A 23,532-nucleotide genomic window follows, 5' to 3' on the forward strand; every position below is an offset into this window, starting at 1 on the left:
GTTCTGTGTGATCCTCCCCCAGATTGTCCTTTCTGAGCTCCAGACAGGTGATGTTAACCACTCAGGTGGGAAAGACAAAAATCTGCAACAACATTTCAAACCAAGCTTATTTATTTCAAATTTATTCAGAATTTTAAACCTCATCAACAGATTAACACTGTCACAGTGAAACTGATTCACTCCTGAACATGATTAACAGCATCAATAAAGGAAGAATCCAAAATTTGTAGTCGCTTGTGAACTCGCTGGTGTGTTAGCAAGTGGGATGACTGAGTAAATCCCTTTCCACAGACGTTACAGGTGAATGGCCTCTCCCCAGTGTGAATGCGATGATGTTTCAGAAGATAAGATGAATGAAAAAATTCCTTCCCACATCTGGAGCAGGTGAACGGCCTCTCCCCACTGTGAACTCTCTGGTGTGTCAGCAGGTTGGATGACTGACTGAATCCCTTCCCACACACAGAACAGCTGAACGGCCTCTCTCCAGTGTGAACTCGTTGGGGATTCAATAGGTTGGATGAACGAGTGAATCCCTTCCCACACACTGTGCAAGTGAACGGCCTCTCCTCACTGTGAACCTGCTGATGTGTCAGAAGGTTGTATGAACGTGTGAATCCCTTCCCACAGTCAGAACAGGTGAACGGTCTATCCCCTGTATGAAGTTGCTGGTGTATCAGAAGGTTGGATGAATTAATGAATCCTTTCCCACAGTCAGAGCAGGTCAATGGCCTCTCCCCGGTGTGAATTCTCTGGTGGTTCAGTAGGGCAGATGGACGGCTGAAACCTTTCCCGCAAACAGAGCAGGTGAATGGCCTCTCCCCAGTGTGAGCATATTGGTGTGTTAGTAAATCCTTTTTGTTTTTAAAGCTCTTCTCACAGTCAGGACAGTTAAAAGATTTGTTATCAGAATGAACAAGTTGATGTGTCTGCAGGTGGGATGACTGAATGAATCCTTTCCCACACAGGGAGCAGGAGAACGGTCTCTCTCCAGTGTGAATACGTTGATGTGTCAGCAGATCCTTTTTACATTTAAAACTCTTCTCACAGACAGGACATATAAACGGTCTCTTACCAGTGTGAACAAGCTGATGAGTCACAATGTGGAATGACCGAGTGAATCCCTTCCCACAAACAGGGCAGGTGAATGGCCTCTCCTCAGTGTGAACTCGCCGGTGTGTCAGAAGGTTGTATGAATGGGTGAATCCCTTCCCACAAATGGAGCAAATGAACGGTCTCTCCCCAGTGTGACTGCGACGATGAACTTCCAGTTGTGATGGGTAACTGAATCCCTTCCCACAGTCCGCACATTTCCACGGTTTCTCCATGGTGAGGGTGTTGTTATGTCTCTCCCGTTTAAAGCCTTGTCGACACACGCAAAAGGAGTATAGTTTCTCCCTGCTGTGAATGGTGTGGTTTTCTTTTAGGCTGTGTAACTAGTTCAAGCTCTTTCCAGTCAGTGCAATGAAACACTCTCATTCGGGTGTGTGTGTGTCTCGGTGCTTTTCCAGTCACACTGATCTTTCAAATTTTTTTCCTCAAATGGAAGAGACAAACATTTCTCCTTACAGTTTCAAAGACTGATTCAGCTCCTGATGAATCGAGTGGCTGTCAGATCTCAATGTGATGTTTGGTTTTGAGTTTTCTGTCGGCCAATCCTCCACTTCCAATATCCTGTGAAAGTAATTTACAAAAACCATCACTGTCAGTCCAGGATAGAAATTCTGAACAGACAATTCTAGTTTCTCTGGAACATTTTTTGCTCTCTTGTTCCCCTAAAGCTGTAAATCCCCGTCCCACACACTCTCCCTCCTCCCTGGGCTGAAATCCAAACCCATCTCACCATGCTGCCCTTCTTTCCTCCACTCCCAGTTTTCTCCCTCCCTCTCCTCTGCCTGGGATCAGTTCTCCAGCTACTGTCTGCAGACTGACAATAAAACCAATGGGTCTTATTGGGGGGTTTGGGTTCTCACCATTGTCCCCGCTCGCGGCGGCTCTCATTCAACCTCTGGGAGCCGCACACACTCTCACTGCGGCTGCGCTCAGCCCGGAGCAGCACCGCGCGTGCTCCTCACAGAAAGACGACATCCGGGGGTGGGGCATACTGGCGCCTGCGTGTTCTGGCCCCTGTGATAGAGATAGGGTGTATTCCTCCTCGCCCGGCATTCTGGGTAATCTTATCCGCCATTATTCAGTTACGTTCCTCAGGGTGATAAATTGGTTCCGACACTTTTGATACAGTTCGGTGTTTGTACCGAATGGGGCGGCCGCATCGGTAATTTTCTCTCTGATCGGCCCCTGTTAACGGCTGTCATCTGTTTAGGGGGCGATCTGGCGCAGGGCGCCTGCGCGTCCGCCATCTTTCTCAACGGAAATGTGCAGCAGGACGCATGCGCAGCCATCCCGGAACCGGAAGCCAGAAGAGAGAATCTTGTAAATTTCCCTCCAGGACTGAGAGTGAAATTCCTTTGGAAATTCCTTTAGAAAGAGGAGGATTTGCCAACGGGAACTTCAAACCAAACATCACATCATCCTCTGACTGAGTTACTCGATTCATCAGGACCTGAATATCATTGGGAGGTAAAATGGTTTGTCTGTTCTGTCTGAGGACAAAGATTTCAGATATCAGAGTGACTGGGAAACTTTTAATGACCATTCCAGGTTAAATTTGAGACTAATTACACCGATCACATTGGGGAAGTTAAATAATTTGCTGTTGTACTCTTATGTACGCAGATAAATGTTTTAATTACCACATTTGCATACTTGGCAGGTAAACTGGGCAAACTGCTGACCTTGATAGTAGTGAGAGTTACTATCCCGGATTTTATCAAAATTTGTTGTTCCTGTTGCATTTCATGCAGCTGATCATGGCTACTGGGTAGGTATTCAGCCTAATCTCAATTTCCAGATTGTGAGGGCAGCATGGTGGCGCAGTGGGTTAGTCTTCCTGCCTCACAGTGCTGAGGTCCCAGGTTCGATCCTGGCTCTGGGTCACTGTACGTGAGTTTGCCTGGGTTTTACCCCCACCACCCAAAGATAGGTGGATTGGCCATGCTAGATTGCCCCTTAATTGGAAAAAAATTATTGGATACTCTTTAAAAAAAAAAATAATTTTCAATTCCAGATTGTGCTCTGTCCATTTAAGTTACATCAATTCATATGGCTATCTAAATAGTTTTTAAATGTTATGAGGGTTTCTGCCATCATTTTGGGCAGCACGTCACAGATTCTCACCACCCTCTGAACCTCCTAGTCCTTTCCTAAATCTCTGCCCTCTTTTATATGTATCCCTCAACCAAAGGGAATAGGACCTTACTATCCAAAATATTTTGATCCCTCAGAATTTAAAAAATATATAAATTTATATTTTTTCCAATCAAGGGGCAATTTAATTTGGCCAAGCCACCTCCCCTGCACATATTTGGGTTGTGGGGGTGAAACCCACACAGATAATGGGAGAATGTGCAAACTCCTTACAGACTGTGACCTGGGGCTAGGATCGAACCCGGGTCCCCAGCACGCAGGCACACAACCACTGTGCCACCATGATCCCCCAGAATTTTATACATTTAGAATAATCTTCATTATTGTCACAAGTAGGCTTACCTTACCTTAACACAGCAATGATGTTACTGTGAAAATCCCCTCGTAGTAACAGTCTGGCACCTATTCAGGTACACAGAGGGAAAATCCAGAATGTCCAATTCACCAAACAAGCATGTCTTTCAGGACTTGTGGGAGGAAACCCACACAGACACTGGAGAACGTGCAGACTCTGCGCAGACAGTGTCCCAAGTGGGAATTGAACCCTGGGACCCTGGCGCTGTGACGCAGCAGTGCTAACCACTGTGCTACCGTGCCACCCAGAAAACAGTTCAGCTCGATGTTCTCAGATTAAAGAAGCTGAAGCGACCAATGTGGGTCTTGAACCCACGACCCTAGGATTAAGGCTCCCATGCACTACTGAGCTAGCCGGGCTGTTTTTCATAATTTCATTTCTTCTTTTCGGTTCCAAAGAAAACAGCCCCAGTTTATCCAAACTTTCCTCGGAGCAAACATTGGCAATTTCTGGCTGATGTTCTTAAATCCCCTCTCTGCTTTTTTACTGCAGTCTTCCTGTGCACAGGAATCTAGCTCTGGCCTAACTAATCCTGTCCTGCTATTTATCATTACCTTGTTTTCCCTCCAGCTTTCTTCCTCACTATCAAGTGTTTAAACATTCTTGTGTCACAGGTAAACTTGTTATTCATGTTCCTACATTTACTTTCAAATCAATGATGTAACCAGGAGTGTGAAGGGCCCAGGACCGATTCCTTGGAAACCGGAACTGGAAAGAACCCTTTGATTTTCTCTGTTCTTTATGGGATGTGAGTGTCATGGGCAAACCAGCTTGGATGCCCATTCCTCATTGCTATTAAACTGAGTGGTTTGCTGGCAATTTCAGAATGCAATTCAGAATTCACCCCATTTCAGTGGGTTGGCCAGATCAAGTAATGCTGGTGCCGACTCGATGGGCTGAATGGTCTCCTTCTGCACTGTAGATTCTATGATTAATTCCAACCGTGGGTCACTGTGTGCAGTTTGTACATTCTTCCTGTGTCTGCGTAGATTTCCTCCGTGTGCTCTGGTTTCCTCCCACAGTCCACAGATGTGCCGGTTAGATGGATTGGCTGTGTTAAACTGTCACTGGGAGGGATTGTGGGGATAGGGTGGGGAATTCGCCAAGGGAGGATGCTCTTTCAGAGGGTTCTTGCAGACTCGATGGGCCGAATGGCTTTCTTTTGCACTGAGGGGATTCCATGATTCTACATTGGATCCAATGTTATGTTCACTCACACACACTGCAGCCTGACTCTTGTTGGAGCAGATACTGTGTTTGTTACTCTCAAAGTGAGTGAATCCTTTGCTGTTTCTCCTCTGGGCCCCATCTCCACTATTATTGTCCGATTGTCCCACTGAGACTCTCACTGTTATTATTGGACAATCAGCGAGTCAGCCTGAGCCTGTGGCCGCTCTCACCATCTGTCACCGTCACAATGCCCGGGTAATTGATGGCAGCTCATGACCAACAGAAGAGGAGGGGCGGGACTGGAGGACTGACCTGGAGTTACTGGTCCTCCAACCAATGAGGGGCGGGGTCCCTGAACAGGTGCCGGAATGTGGCAACTAGGGGCTTTTCACAGTAACTTCATTGAAGCCTACTTGTGGCAATAAGGGATTATTGTTATTATTATGCGCTGCGAGCCTGGACCAAATGCCTACTCTCCCGGATCGACTGTTTGGACTCTCCAGGATTTTATTTTAATCATTTGTCGGAGTCACTGGTTCAGCCAACATTTATTGCCCATCCCTAATTTCCCCGAAACCGAGTGGCTGGCTCGGCCATCTCGGAGGGCATTTACAGAGTCAACCACATTGCTGTGGTTTGGAACCGTGTCGGCCAGACCAGGTAAGGATGGCAGATTTTCTTTTCTATTCATTCACGGGATGTGGGTGTCGCTGGCTGGGCCAGCATTCACTGCCCAGCCCTAATTGCCCTTGAACTGAGTGTATCTCAGAGAACATTTCAAGAGCCAACCAGCTGACTGTGGATCTGGAGTCACATGTAGGCCAGACCAGGTAAGGATAGAAGATTTCCTTCACTGAAGGACAGGAGTGAACCAGGTGGATATTTACAACAACCAACAATGGTTTCATGGTCATCAGTAAACTTTCAATTAATTAAAATTTTACCTTCTGCCTTGGTGAGATTCATACCTGGGTGTCTGGAAAATCATTGGGACAGTCAAAAGTATTTGTGACTCTGGAACATGATTAGGACAGTAAAGATATTAATTTTGGGTCTTTGGAAAATCATTGTGCCAGTAAAAAGGATTCTGTTTTGTAAGCTGTATGTTTTGAGATGACCTGAGGTTATGAGAATGTTGAAATCCTTCATTTAAAATGGGTAAAACTGGGGCTTAATATTTATCCTAAATAGCTATCTTTTACCTATTAGGTGTGTTAGGAAATAGTTGACTTCTACACCCGAGCTTCATAAAGATTCACAGGATAGAATTAGAACCATAGAATTCCTATAGTGCAGAAGGAGGCCATTCGGCCCATTGAGTCTGCACTGATTCTCTGAAAGGGCACGATGCCTAGGCCCACACCCCTACCCAGTCCCTGTCACCCCATAGCCCCACCTAACCTGCACATCCCTGGACACTAAGGGGCAATATATGAAGGCCAATCCACCTAACATTCCCTTCTTTGGACTGTTGGAGGAAACTTGAGCACCAGGTGGAAGCCCACACAGACACGGGGAGAAAGTGCAAACTCCACACAGACAGTCACCAAGGCCGGAAATGAACCCGAGTCCCTGGTGCTGTGAGGCAGCAGTGCTAACCACTGTGCCACCAGAAGCATAGTTTTGGTATCAAGATTACTGTTTATGAATAAAAGCAAATTACTGCGGATGCTGGAATCTGAAGCCAAAGAGAAAATGCTGGAACATCTCAGCAGGTCTGGCAGCATCTGTAGGGAGAGAAAAGAGCTAACAAAGGACCATCTGGATTCAACATGAGCTCTTTTCTCTCCCTACAGATGCTGCCAGACATGCTGAGATGTTCCAGCATTTTCTCTTTGGTTACTGTTTATGAAGCTCAAGATCGAATTTGCTTTGCCATCTATTCTATTTAATATGTCTTGTAGATATACAAAATTCCTCTTCACCTCTTTCTCTCTCCTCCCAAAGAGGCCAGTTGGGGTTTTTATAACAATTCAGCAGTTTTCATGGTCACTTTTTCCCAGTGCCGGCCCCACAAATGACCAGATTCATTCAGCTCAATTTCACAACCTGCCTTTGTGTTTTTGTGGGTTCTCTCTCACTCCCTATTTTCTGTTCTTAAATCAGTTTCACAGGGTGTTCGAAGGGGAGGATTCAAAGTCCGGAATCTCAAACCAGGCATCACATCAGAATCTGACAGTGTCCTCAATTTATCATTTCCTGAATATCATCGTACTTTGAACATGGAAGGAAAAAGCATCGTTCACAGTGGGGAGAAACCGTACACGTGTTGTGTGTGTGAACGAGGATTCAGTCAATCATCAGGCCTCACAAGCCACAAATGCAGTCACACTGAGGAGAAACCGTGGAAATGTGTGGACTGTGGGAAAGGATTCACTTACCCATCCAGCCTGGAAACTCATCGACGCAGTCACACTGGGGAGAGGCCATTCACCTGCTCCACGTGTGGGAAGGGATTCACTGAGTCATCCACACTGCGGCAACACCAGCGAATTCACACTGGGGAGAGGCCATTCACCTGCTCCAAGTGTGGGAAGGGATTCACTCTGTCATCCACTCTGTCCACACACCAGCGAGTTCACACTGGGGAGAGATCATTCACCTGCTCAGAGTGTGGGAAGGGGTTCATTCAGTCTGTCCACCTGCGGAAACACCAGCGAGTTCACACTGGGGAGAGACCATTTACCTGCTCCGAGTGTGGGAAGGGATTCGCTGACTCATGTGACCTGCGGAAACACCAGCGAGTTCACACTGATGAGAGACCATTCCATTGTCCAGACTGTGGGAAGAGCTATAAAAGTTCTGTGGACCTGATGCGCCATCAACGTGTTCACACTGATGAGAGACCATTCAGGTGCTCTCACTGCGGGACTGGGTTCAGACAATCATCTAACCTCACTGTACATCAGCGAATTCACACTGGGGAGAAACCATTCACCTGCTCCCAGTGTGGGAAGAGATTCACTCAGTTATCCGACCTGGAGAAACACCAACGAGTTCACACTGGGGAGAGACCGTTCACCTGCTCCCAGTGTGGGAACGGATTTGCCACTTCATCCAACCTGCTGAGACACCAACGAGGCCACAAGTAACCACAGACATTGGGTTTTGCTGTTCCTCACGTTCAGGACTGAACCATGTTCATTTGGGTCTCTTTCTGCTGATAACAAACTCCAGCCCATTTACAGGGCTAATAGTCTGGCTAAAAGTCAAATAAATTAGATCTGTGTTAAATGAGCAGTGTGTTGAAACTTTTTAATATCTCTGACACAAGTTAGTTCCTTTTGAAGTTCTCTCGCTCTCTCCCGTCTCTTCCATCCTCACCTCCAACAAGAAGTGTGAGGAACTCGTGGAGCTTCTTTGTGACTGAGATTGAGTCAATCCGATCAGCTGCCTCTGCTGCTTCCCTCCCTTCCACGATCCCACCGGACCAAATTGTCTCTAAATTTCATCCTTTTGACTGCTGGTGGCAGCCATGGAGTAGGAGGTCGCGCATTTGGGAGCTCCCGCTCGTGACGGACCTTTTGAACCTTTTCTCCCGATTTGTTTTGGAATTCTATTAGAAACATCGGTGGAGAGTGAGACAGTGAGGAGAAATCCCCCACCAGTATGTGGAGCTGTGGACCAGAAATGGTCGTCCAAGAAGAATTAGTTGAGCAGCGAAGCTGACTGTAGAACCTGCAGCACGGGAAAGCATGGCAGAGGCGCAGGATCCCGGTTTGGTGGCACAGTGGTCAATGTTACCGCGGGTGGAGTTCATTCAGGAGAGCTTCACCAAGCAAATGAAGGCAACCTAATTAAGGCAAGGATTGATTGGGTGGAACAGGGGCTGGAAGCCCATGGACCGGCGATCCAGAAGGTGGCCGAGCACGAGGACCATTTAACCGCTTTGGAGGTGGAGGTGGGGCTGATGAGGGACCACCAGAAAAAGTTGCAGGAGGACCTGGAGAACAGGTCCCAGAGACAGAACCTGAGGATTGTCGGCCTCCTGGAGGGCAGTGAAGGGTCGGACGCAAGGGCATGTGTGACAAATATGCTGGAAAAGCTGATGGGAGATGGAGCGTTTTCTCGATCCTTGGAAGTAGATAGAGCGCTTGGGAGTAAGCCGCGAGCGATATGAACCTCCGAGGGTGATCGTTTAGAATGATTGAGGAGCAGGGGGTGGGGTGCTTCTGTTATTTGGGAATCCAGGTGGCACGGGAATGTTAAATCTGACCCGGCTAGTAGAGCGAATGAAGGAGGACTTTAGAAGGTGGGACATGCTCCCGCTGTCACTGGCGGGGAGGGTACACACCGTGAAAATTACGGTCCTCCCGGGATTTCTGTTTGTTTTCCAGTGCCTCTCCATCTTTATCCCAAAGGCCTCTTTTTTTTAAAATTTAGAGTACCCAATTATTTATTCCAATTAAGGGGCAATTTAGCATGGCCAGTCCACCTACTCTGCACATCTTTGGGTTGTGGGAGCGAAACCCACGCAGACACGGGGAGAATGTGCAAACTCCACACGGACAGTGACCCAGGGCCGGGATTCGAACCCGGGTCCTCAGCGCCGTAGGCAACAATGCTAACCACTGTGCCACCGTGCTGCCCTCAAAGGCCTCTTTTAAACCGGTAAACAAGGTGATTTTGGGTTTTGTGTGGGCGGGTAAAACCCCACGAGTGAAGAAAGTGTTGCTGGAGCGTAGTCGAGGGTGGTCTGGCACTGCCGAACGTTAGCAACTATTACTGGGTGGCAAATAAAGCCATGATTAGGTAGTGGGGGGGGGTCGGTGTGGGAGCGAGTCGAGGTGGCATTGTGTAAGGACATAAGTCTGGGAGCATTGATAACGGCACCTCTGCCGTTCTCGCCAGCCCGTGTACTCCACAAGCCCGGCGGCGGCCCTGAGAGTCTGGGGTCAGTGGAGGAAGCACATGAGTGGAGGGCACATCGGTCTGGGCCCCGATTTGTATCAACCACCAGTTTGTACCGGGATGGGGGATTTCGGAGGTGGCAGAGAGCAGGGATCAAGAGGATGGGAGATTTATTCATAGATGGGAGCTTTCCCTGTCTGAAGGATTTAGAGGAGAAATTTGAATTGCCGGCAGGAAACGGATTCAGGTATCTGCAGGTATGGGATTTTTTGCGAAGGCAGGTTTCGACTTTTCCGCTCCCACCACCACAGGGATACAGGACAAGGGTAGTTTCTAGAACGGGGGTGGGAGAGGGAAAGGTCTCGGATATCTACAAAGAACTTGTGGAGTCGGATTTAACTCAGATAGAGGAGCTAAAGGGTAAATGGGAAGAGGAGCTATGGGGAGGGATAGAGGCCGGTCTGTGGATTTGAGCAGAGTCAATACGTCCTCATCATGTGCCAGGCTCAGCCTGATACAATTTCAGGTCATTCACCGGGCACAATTTTATTTTCAAATTTATAGAGTACAAAATTTATTTTTTCCAATTAAGGGGCAATTTAGCATGGCCAATCCACCTACCCTGCACATCTTTGGGTTGTGGGGCCGAAACCCACGCAGACACGGGGAGAACATGCAAACTCTACATGGACAGTGACCCGGGGCCGGGATCGAACCTGGGACCTCAGCGCTGTGAGGCAGCAATTCTAACCACCGTGCCACCCCATTCACACTGCATATGACGGTGGCCCGGATGAGCTTGTTTTTTGGGGTAGAGGAGAGGTGTGCGGTCGGGGGGGGGGGCGGGAAGGAGGGGGCGGCGGGAAGGGGGGGCGGCGGGAGGGTGGGAAGTCATATCCATATGTTCTGGGCATGCCCGAAGCTTGGGGGATTCTGGCAGGGTTTTGCAGGTGTCATGTCCACGGCCCTAGAAACAAGGGTGGGGCCGAGCCCAGAGGTGGCAGATTTTGGAGTCCAGGGGGCGAGAGAGGCTGATGTCTTGGCCTTTGCCTCCCTGGTAGCCCGGAGACGGATATTGCTAGCGTGGAGGGACTCGAAGCCCCCCGGAATCAGAGATCTGGGTTAGCGACATGGCTGGGTTTCTCAGTCTTGAAAAAAAATCAAGTTTACCCTCAGAGGGTCAACGCGAGGGTTCATCCGGAGGTGGAAGCCGTTTGTCGACTTCTTCAGAGAAAATTAACTGTCAGCAGAGGCAAAAAACTTGAAGGGGAGGGGGGTAGTTAAGCTATTTTCTGTTGAGGGTAGGAGGGACTTTTTAGGGATGGAGATGATTTATGCACAATGTTTTATGTTTCAATTTGCATTGTTTACTGTTGTCACTTATTATAAAATTACAAAAACCTTAATAAAATTTTTTTAAAATCAGCATCGCCAAAATCAGATCATCTGCACATTGCCACATTGCTGTTTGTGCCATGTTGCTTTGTGGAAATTGGCTGCTGCATTTCCTATAACAGTGACGACACTTCAGAAGCACTTTGGGACATGCTGTGGTTATGAAAGGCGCTACAGAAGTGCAAGTTTTAAATTGAAGATTGATGCTTTCTGATAGTAATTGATTTCAGACATCCCCAATTAATAAATTTGCTTTGGTTCGGACAAGACTTTAACCAATTAAAGCAAAGGCAGAATTCTGGACAGTAAATTTAAAAAGGAGTTTTTTAAAGAGAAGCTTTACTGACTAACTTGAAGACATTTACGTTTACTTCAAGGTGGTGATCAGTCTGTAGAAGCGTAACCCACCCTGGCTCCTTCTTTGACACTAATTTCCTTGGAAGTCGGCCTCGAGAGTCTTCAGTTCTTGGCCAACAAGGAAGACCTTCGGAACCTCGACTTTTACCCCCAAAGTGACCATTACCTCATGTCAGAGTTGGGCCTGTGGTAACATGACCATTGGTTAATTAGGCACCAGTTTAATTTAATTGGATCTTTAATTACTGACACCACCCTCTTTCATTACTTTTCACAGGAATACAATCGAACAGTTTCATAACAGCCCTTTACCTGATTCTGCACAATTCCTTATATAGTTTTAAATGTTGAGGCTAATCAGAGTTGGAAGGTCTCCCTTGCCGCTACATTTATCTTCATTGCACATTCTTTATATACACAGCAATGAAGCTTTTACATTTTTACAACAAATAAAACTCAGACTTTTACTATAACTACTGATTCATTATTGTTTAATTAATTGTAAATCAATTAAGGATCACTACTTATTTAATCATGTTACAGATTGGTAGCTAATTAATACAATTTTTAATTGATACATTTGATACAAGATACACGAGGTCACTTAGGCTTCACCTGGTGTCTGTGTCTATATTTACATTGTGTATTTGTCATATGTCTGAGTTTTTCATGTATGGAACGATCTGTCTGGACTGTTCGCAGAACAATACTTTTCACTGTACCTCGGTACACGTTACAATAAATCAAATCCAATCAAAGAGACAGTTTCCTACTAATCTTCAGATTGAACAATGAGCCTTCTTAAGAATTATTCATTCATGGGAGGTGGGAGTCACTGGCTGGACCAGCATTTACTGCTCATTCCAATTGCCTTTGAACTGCGTATCTTGTGAGGCTATTTCAGAGGACACTTACAAATCAACCACAACATTGTTGTGGATCTGGAGTCACGTATAGGCCAGGACACATAAGGAGAGCATAGTCCAAAAGGACATTAATGAACCAGATGGGTTTTTACAACAATCAACAGTCATAATTCGACTTTTAATTTGAGATTTTACTCAATTTCACCATGTGTCACAGGCAGATTCAATCCCAGATCCCCAGAGCTTTAACCTGGGTCTCTGGATTACTAGCCCAGTAACAATACCATTACTCCACTGCCCAGCCCACATAGTCTTGGCAGAATATGATGTTTGTAACTTCTCACAATTATAAAAGTAATTCATTTTTCAAACAAATTCTGATAGCTCTGCAGTTTCTGGAAACATTTTGGTTGATCGTGTTATTTTTAAAAATAAAGATCTAGTCTTTGCAATATAATTACCTAATACACCAATTCACTAATGATAATTAATGTTAACTACTGAATAATCATGAATTTAATTCTTGTTTTTTGCTATGAAATCAATACATAGTTCATATAGAAAAGGTACAGAAGGTGAAATGGCTGCAGGAAGCCACATGTTAGAGATATAAAAGGGCTTCCTTGACCTTATTATTAATGACAGTGACTGCACTACGAAAATAACAATTTAAAAACTAAATGTGATTACACATGCGTACTTACAGCGTCCTACATTACAACAGTGAATATGATTCAAAAGTACTCCATTGGCTTAAAACACTTCAGGTGGTCCAGTGGTAGTGAGAGGTTTTATAAAAATGTACATTTGTACTAATTGTCCACAAACGAGGATATATTACACTTGATGTCCTCACCAAAATCATTGATAAAGATTGAGTCTTAATTTTGTGTAATAACAACGGCATTGGCACCATTTTGAATACTCTGTGAAACTCCCGACACACCATACGCAGAATTATTTGTTGTAAAACACAGCGAGTTGTTGTGATTTGGAATGCACTGTCCATAAATGGTGCTAGAATCTCATTGGACTGTAACTTCCTAAAGGGAATTTGGTACATTCTGAAAAAGAAAACAAAATAGTCGAACTATGGAATTAAATGGGTCGCTGTACAAAGAGCTGGCACGAGAAAAATGGGCCAATTAGACTTCTCAGTGCTCGAGGAGCCTTGTGTACATGTAAAGCGAGTGGTAATGACCTGGAACCTACTGCCTATGAGGGTGGGAGATGCAGAGATGACAGAAGGATTGCAATAGGAAATTGGACAGGCACTGAGAGAAATAAACACACAGGGATTAGGGGATAGAACGGGGCAATGGACAGACTGGCTTCCTCCACAGGGAGCCGACATGGTACCAAAGGGCTGAATGGCCCCATTCCCCACCCTCCAGATGCTGTGATCGCAGGAGAGAAATTCAGCTGCTCCAGTCACTCCAACTAACTGGAGTCCCTCATCCCTGGTACCATTCTCATTAATGTCCTCTACACCCCAAGAACATCACATCTTTCCGAAAGTGGGGAGCCCATATATAGGGTTCCATTGCAGAGGGATAGAATTGAAAAACATGGAGGAAATGTTCAGCTTGTTTAGAACGATGGTTAGACAACACTGGGAGCTGTATCAACATTGGTGATCTCCATTTTGATAAAGGAAATAGAGGCACTGGATAAGGCGCAACAAAGATTCATAATATACAGAACTGAGAGCATTTAACACTCAGGAAAGGCTGGGGCTGCTTTTTTCTGGTAAAGCAAAGGCTGATGGGTGACCTGGTGGAAGTCTTTGAGATTATGAAGGGATTCAATAATCCAATAGGAATTTCAGTGGAAACCTCTTTCCCCAGCGAGTGGTGAGAACGTGGAACTCGTTACCACAGCGAGTGGTTGAGATGAACAGCATGAACCCATTGAACGTAAAGCCAGATACATACATGAGGGAGAAAGGAATAGAGGAGATGCTGATGGGGGGAGATGTTAGGTGGTGGGTGGAGGATCATGTGGAGCATAAATACTGACAAAGTCCATGACTAATCTCAGCCGGTATGGGAATTTAACCTGTGCTGTTGGTGTCACTCAGCACAAACCAGCCAACTGAGCTAACCAATCCCTGTGTAAATCTGTAATAATTCCTTCAATATTAGTGATTGCCTGTCTCCCACCATACTATTTAATGTAGTTTCCCAGTGCACCTCAGACAACATGCCCCTCATACCCTGATTGTTTTCTTCTGTGAGAAGCACGAAGATAATTAAAACAAAATAATTATGTAACCACCATAGCCCATCTTCATGGCAATGAGGCATGATTTTTGGGGTTTCCAAACAGAAATGGTAATGAAACATCTTCTAACCGCAAAACCCCTTTCACTCCTTGTGAAATGCAAAACCAGATATTCGCAAGAAGGCTCAGAGAGAATCAACCCACTGGAGACGAAGCCGTCTGACCGGCCAGTCCAGCAGAAAGAAACCCTCTGACCATCCCCATTGACCAACAGAATGAACAAAATGCAGTCCTGGATGTAATTGAGAACAGAAACAATAACAGCAGAATCCAATCCCTGTAATCTATTGTGAACTATCTCAGGCTTGGTCACTGTCTGTGTGGAGTCTGCACGTCCTCCCTGTGTGTGCGTGGGTTTCCTCCGGGTGCTCCGGTTTCCTCCCACAGTCCAAAGATGTGCGGGTTAGGTGGATTGGCTATTCTAAATTGCCCGTAGTGTAAGGTTAATGGGGGGATTGTTGGGATACGGGTTACGTGGGTTTAAGTAGGGTGATCATTGCTCGGCACAACATCGAGGGCCGAAGGGCCTGTTCTGTGCTGTACTGTTCTATGTTCTATGTAACATGTTGGTGTCTCAGAAAGTGCAATAAATTACTAAATCCCATCGCACATTGAGAGCAGGTGAACGGCCTCGTCCCAGTATGAACTACCTGGTGTGACTGCAGACGGCATAACCAAGTGAATTGTGTAAATAGATGTAAACGGGAGTGAGATCATCGGGATTATGGATACATGGCTGCAGGATGACCAGGGATGGGAATTGAATATATTCAGTATTTAGGAAGGACAGACAAAAGGAAAAGGCAGTGGAGCGGCAGTGCTGGTTAAAGAGGAAATTATTGTAATAGTGAGGAAGCATATTAGCTCCGACAATGTGGAATCTGTATGGGTAGAGCTGAGACACACCAAGGGGCAAAAACATTAGTGGGCATCTTATATAGATCCCCAAACTGCAGTGGTGATGTTGGGAATGTCATAAAACAGGAAATCAGGCTGATTGTATCAGAGGCGACAAAGAAATGGGTGAGAAAATAAATACATAATTTGCTTCTTTCTTCACAAAGCTACCAGAAATGTTGGGAAAAGCAGGATTTAGTGAGAGGGAGGAACTGAAGAAGCTCAATATTAGGAGAGAAATGGTGGTGAAATTGATGGGATTGAAGGCTGGTAAATCCCCAGGGCCTGATAATCTGCAACCAAAGTACTTAGGGAAGTCGTGTAGAAATAGTGGATGCAACGGTGGTCATCCTCCAGGATTCTATAGACTCTGGAACAGTTCCTGCAGATTGGCTTATGTAATTCCACCATTTAAAAAGACAGAGAGAAAACAGGGAATTATAGACCAGCAAGTCAGACATCGGCAGTGGGGAAAATTCTAGAATCCATTCTCATAGATTTTATAGCAAAGCACTGAGAAACCAGTGACAGGATCGGACAGAGTCAGCATGGATTTATGAAGGGAAAATCATGCTTGACAAATCTACTGGAATTCTTCGTGGGTATAACTGGTAGAGTTAACGAGGGGCAGCCAGTGGATGTGATATTTGGACTTTCAGATGGCTTTTGACCAAAGTCCCGCACAAGAGATTATTGTGTAAAATTAAAGCACTTGGGATTAGGGGTAGTGAATTGATATGGATAAAAAACTGGTTGGCGGGCAGGAAACAGAGTAGGAATTAATGGTCTTTTTCAAACTTGCAGGCAGTGACTAGTGGGATACCACAGGGATCGGTGCTAGGACCTGAGATATTCACAAGATATATTTATGATTTAAGAAAAATTTAAAGTACCCAATTCCTTTTTACCAATTGAGGGGCAATTGAGCGTGGCCAATTCACCTACCCAGCACTTCTTTGAGTTATGGGGGTGAGACCCACGGAGACACTGTATCCACACGGATAGTGACCCAGGGCAGGATTAAACACTGGTCCACAGTGAGGCAACAGTGCTAACCACTGCAACACCCTATATATTAATGATTTGGTGAGGGAGGAAAATCCAATATCTCCAAATTTGCAGATGACACCACTTTGCGTGTGTGTGTGTGTGTGGGGGGGGGGGGGGGGGGTGGTCTGTGAGGAGGATGCAGAGATCCTTCATTGTGATTTGGACAAGTTGAGTGAGTGGGCAAATGAATGGCAGATGCAGTATAATTTGTAGAAATGCGAGGTTGTCCACTTTGACAACAAAAACGAGACGGCGGGCTATTATCTGAACGGCCATAAATTAGGAGAGGGGAATGTGCAACGAGACCTGGGTATCCTCGTACACCAGTCACTGAAGGTAAGCATGCAGCTACAGCAGGCGGTAAATAAGGCAAATGCTGTGCTAGCCTTCATTGCGAGCGGATTCAAGTACAGGAGCAGGAATATCTTGCTGTCATTATATAGGGCCTTGGTGAGGCCATACCTGGAATATTGTGAGCAGTATTGGGCTCCTTATCTGAGGAAGGATGTTCTTGCTCAGGTGGAAGTGCAGCGAAGGTTTACGAGACTGATTCGTGGGATGGTGGGACTGACGTATGCGAGATTGAATCAGTTAGGATTGTATCCACTGGAGTTCAGAAGAATGGGGGATCTCATAGAAACCTATATTATCCTAACAGGACTTAACAGGGTAGATGCAGGAAAGATTTTCCCAATGGTGGGAGGGTACAGAACCAGAGGTCGCAGTCTGAGGATACGGGGGAGACCATTTAGGACAGAGATTCTCCCTCTGTGTACCTGAACAGGCGCCGGAATGTGGCGACTAGGGGCTTTTCACAGTAACTTCATTTCAATGTAAGTGTACTTGTGACAATCAAGTTTATTAATTAATTAAAGATATGGAAGGGAAAGCGGAATTAGGCTATGAATGATAAGCCATTATCATAATGAATGGCAGAGCAGGCGCAAAGAGCCAAATGATCTGTTCCTGCTCCTATATTTCTATGTTTCTATGTAATCCCTTCCCACACTAAGAGCAGGTGAATGGCTTCTCCCCAGTGTGAACTCGCTGGTGCGTCTGCAGACTGGATAACTGTGTGAATCCATTCCCACAGAGGGAGCAGGTGAATGGCTTCTCCCTAGTGTGAACTCGCTGATGTCTCTGCAGGATGGATGAATCAATAAATCCCTTCCCACACTGAGAGCAGGTGAATGGCTTCTCCCCCAGTGTGAATTTGCTGGTGTGTCTGCAGATTGGATAAATCACTGAATGCGTTCCCACACTGACAGCAGGTGAACAGCTTCTCCCCAGTGTGAACTCGCAGATGGTTCTTTAGGTTGGATGAAGCTCGGAATCTCTGCCCACACTGAGAGCAGGTGAATGGCTTCTCCCCAGTGTGAACTCTCTGGTGTGTCTGCAGACTGGATGACTGAGTGAATCCCTTCCCACAGTTAGAGCAGATGAACGGGCGCTCACCAGTGTGAACTCGCTGATGGATACGCAGGTTGGGTAAATCACGGAATCCTTTCCCACACTGAGAGCAGCTGAATGGCCTCTCCCCAGTGTGAACTCGCTGGTGTGTCTGCAGGATGGATAACTGAGTAAAACCTTTCCCACACTGAGAGCAGATGAATGGCCTCTCCCCAGTGTGAATTCGCTGGTGTGTCTGCATGGTGGATAAATCACTGAATCCCTTCCCACACTGAGAGCAGGTGAACGGCCTCTCCCCAGTGTGAATTTGCTGATGTCTCTGCAGGGTGAATGAATCAATGAATCCCTTCCCACACTGAGAGCAGGTGAACGGCCTCTCCGTAGTGTGAACTCGCTGATGTCTCCTCAGGGTAGATGAATCAATGAATCCCTTCCCACATTGAGAGCAGGTGAATGGCTTCTCCCCAGTGTGAACTCGCCGGTGTTTCCGCAGGGTGGATGAATCAATAAATCCCTTCCCACACTGAGAACAGGTGAATGGTCTCTCCCTAGTGTGAACTCGCTGGTGTGACTGCAGGTTGGATAAAGTATGGAATCCCTTCCCACACTGAGAGCAGGTGAATGGCCTCTCCCCAGTGTGAAGTCGCTGATGTCTCCGCAGGTTGGATAAAGCACGGAATCTCTGCCCACACTGAGAGCAGGTGAATGGCCTCTCCCCAGTGTGAACTCGCTGGTGTGACTGCAGGCTGGATAAATCAATTAATCCCTTTCCACACTGAGAGCAGGTGAATGGTTTCTCCCCAGTGTGAACTCGCTGGTGTGCCTGCAGGTGCGATAACCGAGTGAACCCCTGCCCACACTGAGAGCACGTGAACGGCCTCTCCCCAGTGTGACTGCGTCGATGAGTCTCCAGCTCAGATGGGAATCTGTATTCCTTCCCACAGTCCCCACATTTCCACGGTTTCTCCATGCTTTGGGTCTCCTCGTGTCTCTCCAGATTGGACAATCAGCGGAAGCCTTGTCTACACACAGAACATGTGCAATTTCTCTCCTCACTGTGAATGGTGTGACGTTTTCTCAGACTGTGTCACAGTTGAAGCTCTTTTCACAGTCAGTTCACTGGAACACTCTCACTCGGGTGTGTGTTGTGTGGGTCTCGGTGCTTTTCCCGTCACACTCACGTTTAAAACCTTTTGACGCCGACAGATCGGACAAACATTTCTCCTACTCGCCGATGATATTCAGAGCCCGATGATATTCAGATCAAAAGGAATCGTTTGAGTTTGACGTGATGTTTGAGACGTCTGTCTGCAATTCCTCCTCTTCCAATATCCTTTAAAAACAATTTATAAAAGTTATCATTGTTGGCACAGGATAGAAATTCGGGGAAGACAATTCTAGTTTCTATGGAACATTATTTCCTCTCTTGTGTTCGAGCTTCTGAGTTAGAACACACAGTGAAGAAGGAGGCCATTCGGCCCATCGAGTCTGCACCAACCCATTTAAGCCCTCACTTCCATCTTATCCCCACAACTCAAGAACGCCTCCTAACCTTTTTGGTCATTCAGGGCAATTTATCATGGCCAATCCACTTCACCTGCACGTCTTTGGACTGTGGGAGGAAACCGGAGCACCCGCAGGAAACCCACACAGACACGGGGAGAACGTGCAGACTCCGCACAGACAGTGACCCAGCGGGGAATCGAACCTGGGACCCTCGCGCTGTGAATCCACAGTGCTACCCACTTGTGTTACCGTGCTGCCCGTTGCTGTAGAATAAAGGAGGCAAGAGCTATGTTTCTCCACAAACACCTTTGTTTCTTTGATCCAACTTCACACACAAATCTCAATGAACAAATAGTGTCTCCTGTAACCCCTTTATGTCTCAGTGACTTCATTTGGATAATTGACATCAAATTAGTGTTTAATTGGAAAGTCCATTCCTAACATCTTGTTCTTCAAAGTCTGTAAATCTCCATCCCACACAATCTCCCTCCATTCTCACTTTGCTGTATCTACTGTTCACTCTCCCAATTCTCCTGAAGGTGCTGATTCCTTTAAATTCACAAAAGTCATCAGTTAGTGCAGGATAGAAATTCACAGGAACGTCATTGCAATGTAAGCCTACCTGTGACAATCAAGATCATTATTATTAAAATTCAGGACAATTCTAATTCTTATGGAACATAATTTTCTCTCGTTCTCCAAAAGCTGTAAATCTCCACAACCCCCCCTCCATTCTAACTCTGCTGTATCTAATATTCACTCTCCCAATTCTCCTGAAGGTGCTGATTCATGTTGATTGACAGATCCAAGCTCAACTCACTGCTTCCTAACCAGGACACAGAGATTAGAATAGGAGCAAGAGTAGGCCATTCGGCCCAGAGTCTGCTCAACCATTCAATGAGATCCTTGGCCGATCTACCTCAGCACAATTTTCCCACACGATCCCCATATCCCTCGATATCTTCAATATCTAGAAACCTGTCAATATTTGTCTTGAACATACCTGATGACTGAGGCTCCACATTCCTCTGGGGTAGAGAATTCAAAAGCTTCACCACATCCTCGAGGGAAGAAATCCCCCTCATCTCAGCTTTCACTCTATTTTCCTACCTGTTCCCTATAACCCTTAACTCCATTGTCAATAAAACATCTGTCAAACCTGTGCTTCAATATATTCAATGTGCCCCCAGATACAACTGGTCCCTGTGGAAGAGAATTCCAAAGATTAACAACCCTCTGAGGGAAGAGATGACTGGAAATCTATAATGTAGCTATATTCTTATATTACAAGAAGAGAAATAATAATACGTTTACATTATTACAGAATGATAAATAATATATCTAATCTGTACCATATAACAACACGAGACATATCTCTAGCCATTATCAATTTACTGTCCCCTGAAATGTCAGCCATCTCCTGGGGAACCCACCCCTTTAATTGTGAACATTAGGAAAGAGACAATCCTTTTTTTAAATAAATTTTGAGTGACCAATTATTTTTTTTCAATTAAGGTGCAATTTAGCGTGGCCAATCCACCTACACTGCACATCTTTGGATTGTGGATGTGAGGCATGCAGACACGGGGAGAATGTGCAAACTCCACACAGACAGTGACTCAGGGATGGGATCGAACACGGGTCCTTGGTGCCGTGAGGCAGCAGTGCTAACCACGGTGCGATCAAAGATCATTCTTTTAGTCAGACAAATAAATGTGTCAACCTGTTCAGGAGATGGGTAGGAGGGGTTGGAAACACTTTGTGGAGCCTCTAACCTACATGAAAATATTTGTTTTCCAATTAATGTGGTTCCAGTTTGGGCTAAAATCATCAATGATGACTCTGATCTGTGGGAAGGAAGGAAACCCTGGCAGGTGGGTGGGGAGGATTCACAAACACCTGCTGGAGGCCACAAACCCCGAATAAGACCTATTGATTTTATTGTCAGTCAGCAGACAGGAGCTGGAGAACTGAACCCAGGCAGAGGAGAGGGAGGGAGAAAACTGTGAATGGAGTAAAGAAATGGTGCAGATGGTGAGATGAGTTTGGATTTCAGCCCAGGGAGGAGGGAGAGTGTGGGACAGGGAAAAATATTCCAGAGAAACTAGAATTCTTGGTTAAGAATTTCTATCCTGGATTGGCAGTGATGGCTTTTGCTTATTTTTAATTTTAAAATTTTTTTTTAGATTACCCAATTTTCTTTCTCCCAATTGAGGCGTAGTTTTAGCGAGGCCAATTCACTGACCCTGCGCATCTTTTTGGATTGTGGGAGTGAGTCCCACACAGACACAGCGATTATGTGCAAACTCCATACAGACAGTGACCCAGGGCCGGGATCGAACCCGGGTCCTTGGCTAACCACTGAGCCACCGTGCCTGCCCCACCGTGACTGCCCCCAGTGATGACTTTTATAAATTTGTTTTACAGGATGTTACAAGGGGATGATTTACAGGTGGAAACTCAAATCAAACTTTGCATCAAGATTTAACAGTCACTCCATTCATCAGGACCTGAATATCATTGGCCTGTCAATGTGGAAGAAGAAATGTTTGTCTGTTCTCTCTGTAGGAAAAGATTTTCTTTTGAAAAAAATAAATTTAGAGTGCCCAATTTTTTTTCCAATTCAGGGGCAATGTAGCCTGGGCAATTTAGCATGACCAATCCAGCTACCCTGTACATCTTTGGGTTGTGGAGGCGAGACCCACACAGACACGGGAAGAATGTGCAACTCCACACAATGACCTGGGGCCGGCATCGATACCAGATCCTCAGCGCCATAGGCAACGCTGCTAAACACTATGTCACCGTGCTGCCCCTAGGGTTGTGCTCCTGACCTGGGTCTCTGCGTGACTGAACAGAGCCGCACATGGGGTCAGATATCCATCGCGTTACTGGGATCCATGGGGCACAATTTGCTTGTTTCTTTACTTCTCTGTTGCTACTCTGATCAACAATTAGATATCTGCGTCTGTGCAAACCGGGGTAAAGGGAGGTCAAGTACCCAGGGCAAAAACTAATGCAGTTTGCTGGCCAGGCTGTCTCCATTCTGAGCAATGTGAAATAAGCTTCTCCCAGTCATTGAAAATGTTGCCCCCAACAAACATGGCGCCCGCACATGCGCTCTGCTGCTCATTGTCCCGAGTAAAGATGGCGGTCGTTACCCCGAACCGATCACTGAACCCTCGCTTCCTCGCTCCGTGAAACGAGAAAACAAGGAAGTGGTTTTTCCGGGTATGGGCTTGCACAATATGTTTAGAAAACTTTTCCACCCACCAGCCAGATCCATCGCTCCCGCGTTCCACAATATTCCTCTTACCCTTTGTGGATCCGAGATGAAAGTTTCTCTCCATCGCCATTACCTGCACTGCGCATGCTTCAGTCGAAGTCCCACCCACCCTCACTCACTCCGATTGGTTGGAGGACCAGCTGCTCCCGCTAGGTCCTCCAGACTCTACCTATTGGTCCGGAGCTGCCGTCAATCACTCCCTGGGCATTGTGATGTGGAGCATGCGCAGTGCGGCTCATGTTCAGGGACAGACGCTTGTTTGTTTCATCTTCAGGCGGGAATGAGGCGGATAAGCGGAGGCAGCGTTAGGGGCAGTGGGTGGGAGGGGAGGCTTCACAAACACCCAGTGGGGGCCTCAACACCCCCAATAACAAACTAGCCGCACCGCCTCAACACCTAACACAACGGCAGCTGCCGCTTTCACCCGGTACAAGGCCCCAGTGGACAAATGTGGCTTCAGGAAGGAAATGCAGCAATGGATTTGTTCAGGAGAAATTATCTTTAACTCACTTTACTGATCCTGGAGCAGGAGGAGAGAATGGGGGCAATTTCTATCCTGCTCTCACACTGATGGATTTGTTAATGCAGATAGTAGAATTTAAATTCAAGGGATAATCTGGAATTCAAAGCTGCACTCTATTAATGACCTTGAAACCATTGTGGTGAGTGTGTGGGAAGGGGAAAGTGTGGGGCTGGGATTTGCAGCTTTAGGAAACGAGAGAAACAATTATTCCCCAGAAACTAGAATTATCTGTTCTGAATTTCTGACCTGTGTAAACTGGTTTTACAGGGTTGCAAGAAGTGGATCGATAAAGAGGAAACTCAAATCAATCATCACATCA

The 23,532-nt window shown here is 46.2% G+C and overlaps 2 protein-coding genes across 2 annotated transcripts; one reads left to right on the forward strand and one right to left on the reverse strand.

Moving 5' to 3' along the window:
- Nucleotides 1-2,419: 2,419 nt before the first annotated feature.
- LOC119961451 (zinc finger protein 239-like) lies at nt 2,420-7,794 on the forward strand (the record flags this gene model as incomplete). The annotated part of the gene is made up of 2 exons (XM_038788822.1): nt 2,420-2,577; nt 6,896-7,794. A coding segment is annotated over exon 2 (783 nt), but the record flags the coding sequence as incomplete, so codon positions are not given.
- A 177-nt stretch (nt 7,795-7,971) lies between these two features.
- On the reverse strand, nt 7,972-18,748 carry LOC119961453 (oocyte zinc finger protein XlCOF6-like; the record flags this gene model as incomplete). Its single annotated transcript, XM_038788823.1, has 2 exons — nt 7,972-7,991; nt 17,761-18,748. Coding segments are annotated over 2 exons (1,008 nt in total), but the record flags the coding sequence as incomplete, so codon positions are not given.
- Nucleotides 18,749-23,532: the final 4,784 nt, after the last annotated feature.

The sequence above is a fragment of the Scyliorhinus canicula genome, unplaced genomic scaffold, assembly GCF_902713615.1.
Source record: "Scyliorhinus canicula unplaced genomic scaffold, sScyCan1.1, whole genome shotgun sequence".
Lineage (NCBI taxonomy): Eukaryota > Metazoa > Chordata > Chondrichthyes > Carcharhiniformes > Scyliorhinidae > Scyliorhinus > Scyliorhinus canicula.